A 7825-nucleotide genomic window follows, 5' to 3' on the forward strand; every position below is an offset into this window, starting at 1 on the left:
CGTAAATCCAAGCACAAGATAGGCTTCATCATATTTTCTTTTCAGCTGGCTTTTTGGTTGATAAGGCTACTGCCTTGTCTGTTTGCGCTGAATTGCCTTTTGTTTTTTTTTTGTTTGTTTTTTGTTTTTTTTGTGGTCCTTATAACAAATTTATCCATTTACGTTATTATGCCCACTATGTACACTACTGGACCTCTGTGTGAATGTTTCCTTATATTGTTGAGCTGCAGTTAACATGCCGATGTTAAACCGTTATTGTTGCACTATGGTTCCACTTTTTTCTCCTGGGCCCCGAACTGATGTTATTTTAATTTACTTGTATTAATGACCCATTTCTAATTTTCTCCATTCATTGCGCCCCACCTGTCGTGTCTTTATTCCCCACTAGTGGGGCGCGCCCCACACTTTGAGAACCACAGAGTTAACATAACTTTTGTATTTTTCAAATACATGAAAATGTGTGCATTTACAGAGTGTATAATCATAATGGTATGGCTGGCCATGGGCTTGTTTGGGTATTTTGACTGGATGTTCTGTATGGCACTCAAGTTACAATAACATTTTGGGTGGCTGGATCATCACTGTTGGATCACCAGCCAAATACTACATCTGCCCATAGTCACGTCACTGTCTTTGTCTATCCTTCAGATTCTTATGCATGTGTTTTGTACATACTTGGACTCCAGACTGCCCCCACACCCAAAGTACCCAGATGGGAAAACTTTCACTTCACAGCACTTCAGCCACACCCCAGACAAACCTGGTGAGTGCACGTGTGTGCATGCCAAATAGGAAGGAAGAATGTATAGGTCTTGTGATTTTGATTATATGCCTCTCACTCTTAAAAGACAGCATCTTTTTTCCTATTTTAGTTCATATGCCACTTCCTCATTATTTTTCAGTTCTTGTGTTTTTATTTGTATTAACTCATAGATGTAACCAAGGAGAACCTCTTCTGCATCCACCAGAGCAGCACTACCCCTCCTCACTATCAGCTCATCTACCAGGGACACATCTACAGTCTGCCCAAGGTGAGAGTAAAAAACATCAGTCTTCTCTTTTCTTTTCCAAAAATACTCTTATTTTTCAAACCCACAAAAACACTTGTTTTCTTATTTTGCCTTTACTGACCAAAAATTAAATCCCCAGAGATGTCTGTTTGAACAGTTTTTTATTTTATTTTGTACCCTCTAAGTTTTGCTATTCATAGGTCCAGATGAACTGACACACTACATGAAACTGAGCTCAAATAATCTTTGACTTCCCTTAAGGCTCGAACCTGCCTTAATATGCACGATAATAAATACAGGGCACAAAAAAGTAACAGGGAGAGCATTGTATCACAAACTCACAAACATTTAGCAGATAAGTCAGTTATTGGCTTTCTGTAAGCCCAAGTCTGTGTTGTGACAAGTGCATTTGTTTAAGGTGTGAGACTGGAATTTAAAATAAAACTGAGTAACAGCTCTTTTTCTGACACAACTAAAGAATTAATGGTTTTGTCTATTATGTTTTTACATTTTAGCAGGTGCATTGAATGTGGTCTTGCTAAACTTTAGTAAAGTAACAGTTTAATAACAGTTCAGGATGTCTTGCTCTACAGCAACACTAATTGCACAGACAAAGCTATTTTGATTTCTGCTACAGGGCAGGAACAACCTGTTCCACACAGTCCTCATGTTCCTGTATGTCATTAAGACCAAGGAGGCAGGGATGCTGGGGTGAGTACTTCTGCTAGACGCCTCTAATAGGCTGCTTATCTCAGTATATTCTCAAAGCAATTATGACATTTCATACTGTATGAAAGAGTGATTCATTTTCAACAAAAAGGTCATATGATGTGCTGATTGCATTTTGATTGAAACAGATAGTTTTGACCTTGTTTGTCTTCTGTAGGATTATTAAATTGTTTTTCATATTATCTTCAGGAGAGTGAATCTTGGCCTCTCTGGGGTGAATATCCTGTGGATATTTGAAGACTGATGTACTGTAGTTTACAGCAATAAAAAAGCTACAAGTGGATTATTTTTCTCCTCAAAGATTTGTGGCTTCATTGGTTGGATTATCACCCCAACTTAAGGACTGATTTTTTTTTTTAGGGGCACATTGGAGAAACATCACTTGATTTTGAAATGACAGTAAATGCCCATTTTTAGATATTTTCTCAGTTTTAACTTACACATTGGCAACATGCTGTACCGTCACTGTGATTATAAGAACAAATTTCTCTTACACCACAGTGTGCTTACGATACAACGCACAGCTGCATTTTTAACATTGGTTAGTTTGCTTATTTTCTATTTTGAGGATGTATCAGCATGGTAGGCTTGTACTGTAAATACTATACCTCAAAACTGGTGTCTGGCAAATGGCTCAGACCTGTTCATCTTGAATGTAAATACTCTATGTATGGATTTGACATTGTTTCCTTAGCTTCAGTGAGCTTTTGCAACATTTTGCCCATATTTGAATGAACGTCTTATAAAACCAGAATGAATACACAAACACTTAAGTATTCTGTAGTTGGGAAGCTTCCCACAGTACTAGGCTGCAATGAGAAGCCATTATATATAGCATTTATAATTTTGATAGGTGATGGAACACAAATGAAGAGCCTATGAATTACCAAAGTCTGAGTATTGCAGAATACTTTTTTTTTTAAATAAAGAAATGCTGTTTATCTGGCTTTTGTGTTAGTCATTTGTACATTACGTTTGAAGAAGATTTATTTTATTGCAACATTGTGACACATACGCCGAAATTCTGTTTGGAGCCGAGGGCCTAGGGCTGCAGCGTGCATATGTGCCACCATCACGGGCAACTTGGGGGCTCAGTGTCTTGCCCAAGGACACTTCGACATGTGGACTGCAGGCACCGAGATTCTAACCTTCAACTTTCCGGTTGGGAAACGACTGCTCTACCCACCTCACCACTGTTGCCCCCCAATTGCTTGTTTTCAGTAATGTAATTTTACAAATGCCACCGAGGCTTAAAAATAAAATTTAGATATTAAAAACAGTTGAAGCTTGATCATTTCCTTTCAACTTATGGTATGTGTATTTTTTTTAATTTTGTTTTTATGTTTTGTTTAAGCTTTTTAAACTATCGTAGGCATCCGCGTGGTGGCAGTGTAGTTCAATTATTGCAATTTGACCTTATCCCGGTCCCATTTTCTCATAACACACTGCCATGTCCACCGCGATATGATGTGTCTTGTGCGGTCCCATTTAGAAAATGACTTGAGAATGGAGTACAATACTGAAAGACAATTAAGTCTTATCAAAATATTTTAGTGTCATCAGTTGAGGATGAACTGTTTTGCTGAGAAATCTGTAATGCAGCAGCATGCCCTTCATAAAATTTTAATAACACTAGGTGCATCCAGGAGTTTACAATTTTACACACAAGATTGAGATAAAAGGATATAATAAGGAGATTGTCCTCTCCCTGACTTGGGTAGGGTAGAACGTTGTAGACTATGACTACAAAGACTATTTAGAAATTAGAAACGTGATTGCTCTGCGAACAGATATTATCCAAATCTCCTTTGTTTTGTAGTTTGTCCTCTTATAAACATCCATCTTCGTCCTTTTTATCCGAGACCAGGTCGCGGGGGCAGTAGCCCGAGCAGAGCCTCCCAGACTTCCCTCTCCCCACACACCTCCTCTAGCTCCTCAGGAGGAACCCCAAGGTGTTCCCAGGCCAGCCAGGAGACACAGTCTCTCCAACGTGTCCTGGGTTTGTCCCGAGGCCTTCTCCCGGAGGGACATGCCCGGAGTACCTCCCCATGGAGGCGTCCAGAGGGCATCCTAAACAGGTGCCCGAGCCACCTCAACTGGTTCTGCTCAACGTGGAGGAGCAGCGGCTCAACTCTGAGCTCCGCACCTTATCACTAAGGGTGCGCCCAGCCACTCTCCGGAGGAAACTCATTTCTGCTGCTTGTATCCGCAATCTCATTCTTTCACTCATGATCCAAAGTTCACGGTAAATTGAGAGCTTCGCCTTACGACTCAGCTCCTTCTTCACCACAATGGACCAGTACAGAGACCGCATTACTATGAACGTCGCACCGATCCGTCTGTCAACCTGTCGCTCCATTTTTACCTCACTCGTGAACAAGACCCCGAGAAACTTAAACTCCTCCACTTGAGGGAGCAACTCACCCCCAACCCAGAGAGGGCAACCCACCTTTTTCCGATTGAGAACCATGGCCTCGGACTTCTCATCCCCGCCGCGTCACATTCGGCTGCAGACCCCCCTCCAGTGCACGCTGTAGGTCTTGAATGAACGTCGCACCGATCCGTCTGTCAACCTGTCGCTCCATTTTTACCTCACTCGTGAACAAGACCCCGAGAAACTTAAACTCCTCCACTTGAGGGAGCAACTCACCCCCAACCCAGAGAGGGCAACCCACCTTTTTCCGATTGAGAACCATGGCCTCGGACTTCTCATCCCCGCCGCGTCACATTCGGCTGCAGACCCCCCTCCAGTGCACGCTGTAGGTCTTGAACTGATGAAGCCAACAGAACCACATCATCCACAAAAAGCAAGGATGAGATTCTGCGGCCACCAAAACAGACACCCTCCGTTCCCTGGCTGCGCCTAGAAATTCTGTCCATAAAAATAATGAACAGAATCGGTGACAAAGGGCAGCCTTGGCGGAGTCCAACATGCACCGGGAGCAGGTCTGACTTAGTGCCGGCAATGCGAACCAAGCTCCTACTCTGGTCATACAGGGAACGGACAGCCCGTAACAACGAGCCCAACATCATTTCCCATAATACACTTTGCAGTGTAGATTTTTCAGTGTAGGAAACGTATAGTCACGCTATCACCTGGGTCCATTTTCTAATAAATACAGTGCAGTGTTAATAGTTTTATGGTCTCCATGTCGACTGACATATTGTGAAATATAAGTGGTGTACTCATGAATAATATTATTAGAAGTGGCCCGTGGGGGTCATAGTTTAGATTATTTGTGGAACTACAAAGACCACAATGCAATTTGCCTTTGCCGCTCACATCCGCTTGACTTGCTCTGTGTGTTGGAAAAAGGACTTTGTGAAACTGCAGCGATGTCAGTCCAGGTTGTGGCAGCGAAAATGGCAGAGGTCGAACTCAAAGACGTCCCCACCGGTAAGGACTTACCGGCTGAATTCCCGGTGACAACGACCTCAGAGGGCAAGAACCTCGGCAGGATCGACCCGCACGAGGCCGGTTCCTCAGCCGCTGCGTCCCCCACAGCGGAGCCCTTCGTTAAAGTCGGGGAAGGCAGCCTGGGCTTGCTCACTCCGAACCCCGTGAAGATGCCTCAGGCGTCGGCTATGAAGCGGTCGGACCCGCAGCAGAACGGTGGAGAGGCTTTTGTCAATCGTGACGGTACCGTTGCCGAGGCTCCGCGGATGAAAAAGGTGAGTGAAACAACAATTTTCACCAAAGCTAGTATGGCTTCACTGGACCACCACAAAGCACCTCGCCGCAATTGATTATCACTGGGAAAGTAGGCATTGTGTAACGATGCTAACAGGCTAGCGGCCCCAAAGCTGAATCAGCTCTGACAGTTAGCGCTTTAAGTAATGGTCTACGATGCTAATAACAATGTAGTGAGCGCAATAAGGAGTCAACACTTTTAAATAACAGGTTTACCCATTTTATTTAGGCTGACATGCACGGACCTAGTAGCTGGATATAAGTATCCAACTGTTGCCATAAGTTTTGTTGAGATTTGAGTATTTATTCCCGTTTGTGAAAGATGATGCGCAAGAAAATAGCATTTCAGTGACATTCATTTTTGAGATACATAGTACCTTAATCGCAGCACCATGCTAGCAAATGGTGTTTGTATGGTAGTTAGTTACTCAGCAAGTGTTATCAGTTTTTATATGACGGATATACAACAAGTTGATTCTGAAGAAATGTTAGTGTTGCTGGTGTGTGTGCTTAGTTGACAGCCTGCTGTACTTAACTGCATCTGCTAATGTAAGTAGTTCAAATGATATTGCTTGACCTGAGGTTGGAATTAACAGTTCATTGCTTAAAATATAAGCCTCGGCATGTGTAGTCTGACTGAGGTGGTGCATGTTTAAGGTGGGTGGACTCAGACATAACAGTGATAAGTAATCCATGATCCCTGACCACTGTGTTACCCAGTTTAATCAAGCTTGATTTAGTCTTGAAAGCACCTGCTGATACTTCAGTGTAGGGAGTTCCTTCTCCTGTGGTTTAATTCAGAAGTCAGACTGACTTGACATGCCTTCTTCTTGGTGAACAGGGATCTAGAAACTGTTTGGCTGTGGTAGTGCCCTAAATACACCTTATCTTTCTGCATCTTGTGTAGTCTTGATTACTGCAGAAGTGGATCTCTAAGGATGCTGTCAGCTTTATTCTTGTGACTTGAGTGAATTATTAATTAGCAGTTGACATTGATGGTCTTTGGTCACTGTAGTACATTTGATCAGTGTTGGTCAGATTTGGGAATTGTGTATGTGTAAGGTGAGATGCTCTCAGATTTCCTCCAGGCACATGCTCTTAACAAGCTAAACATTGAAATTTTTTAGTTTGAAATGGTTTTAAGTGGAATGTGATGTCCACTTGTGAGATCACTGAGTTTTGTGCATTTTCACTAAAAACTATTCAGTTGGAAAACCAATAGGTTTGGTGATTGCCAATCTTAGAAAAAGTTGAAACATATGGAGAAAACAAGTCAGACCTGATACACTCAACACCACTATTATGCCTTGTTATTAAGCTATCCTCTCAGACAGCCTGTAAACAAACCCTACATTAAGACCTGCAAGCTAGAGCTGGATAGAGCAGTGTGAAAATGGACCGTGCTCTGACAGCAGCTCTGAGCAAATGGCTTTGTGTGCTGGAAACTCTCACATCAAGTGGGTATATGGAAGTCATACAGCGCTGGAAGCATTGGGCCCACAGGGTGAACCAGATTTGTGGTGTGATATAAGTTTCAACCTAACAGATGGCAACAGGCACATCTGGATTATCAAGGAGACCAAGTTTGCCCACAGGACCATGGTACACAGAGTTAATTTCCAAAATGCTTTGTCAGAAATTATGATTAGGAGTTTGTAATTTAGTATCTTATTATCTTTATCTAGTGGCTCTCTAAGATTAGCTGCCTTTTAACAAATACAAGCTATTTTAGGTAAAAATGTATGCAACAAAGAAACCTTGTGGTTACAGACATCAATCTAGGCTCTGAGTGTGTATATATCTAATCAAAGCAGGGACCACTTTGATTTTATTCATTTGTCAGCACATTTAGATTAGTGATGGGCCGATTCCACATTTTTTCAGTTCCGATCTGATTCTAAAACATAACTGCTGATTCCGTTACAAGAGCGCTTTCATTGCAATAAAACAATCAACATTAATAAGCAAAATATTAAATATGAGTAATAATGGATAAGTGCAACCACTAGATGGTCAAGTAAAGTGGCAAATGAATAAGAGGGGATCACCTTCAATGCTGCTCACATCTGAGGTCCAAATATCCAGTGTTGTCAACTTGTCATGTGAATCACTTTGCTTGATCGAGTGTGTTCAGAGATAGGCTATCCCTATTTAGTGCCGTTCATTTGAAATGTCTTTGCAGAGCAGGTTGGTTTGTTGCTGTTGTTGCGTTAGTTGCTTTGAGAGTTAGTAGTGTTGTAGCAGATTGTGTATTTAGTGGAGAATCACTGGAGATAGAGAGACAGATCAATAGATAGTAAGTTAGAGAGAAATAGATAGTTACATAGTTAAATAACACTAGATATAATTACATAGATAGTCCTAAATAACATTAGATATAGATAAGATATATATA

General features: G+C 41.8%; 2 protein-coding genes across 4 annotated transcripts in view; both read left to right on the top strand.

Annotated features, from left to right (window-relative positions):
- Positions 1–2844, top strand: part of tmem209 (transmembrane protein 209) — an 8050-nt gene extending 5206 nt beyond the window's left edge. The window contains exons 12-15 of one of the 2 annotated variants that reach the window (XM_020619230.1): positions 649–763; positions 934–1031; positions 1648–1721; positions 1929–2844. In XM_020619230.1, the coding sequence (XP_020474886.1) occupies positions 649–763; positions 934–1031; positions 1648–1721; positions 1929–1983 (342 nt within the window). In that variant the 3' untranslated portion in view covers positions 1984–2844. The remainder of the gene's footprint in view (positions 1–648; positions 764–933; positions 1032–1647; positions 1722–1928) is intronic. The other variant, XM_020619231.1, reaches the window with a different exon arrangement.
- Positions 2845–4958: 2114 nt separating this feature from the next.
- Positions 4959–7825, top strand: part of ahcyl2b (adenosylhomocysteinase like 2b) — a 59273-nt gene continuing 56406 nt past the window's right edge. Inside the window, exon 1 of one of the 2 annotated variants that reach the window (XM_020619190.1) lies at positions 4959–5411. In XM_020619190.1, the coding sequence (XP_020474846.1) occupies positions 5076–5411 (336 nt within the window). In that variant the 5' untranslated portion in view covers positions 4959–5075. The remainder of the gene's footprint in view (positions 5412–7825) is intronic. The other variant, XM_020619191.1, reaches the window with a different exon arrangement.

This window comes from Monopterus albus, unplaced genomic scaffold (assembly GCF_001952655.1).
Source record: "Monopterus albus unplaced genomic scaffold, M_albus_1.0 scaffold216.1, whole genome shotgun sequence".
In the NCBI taxonomy this organism is placed as follows: domain Eukaryota; kingdom Metazoa; phylum Chordata; class Actinopteri; order Synbranchiformes; family Synbranchidae; genus Monopterus; species Monopterus albus.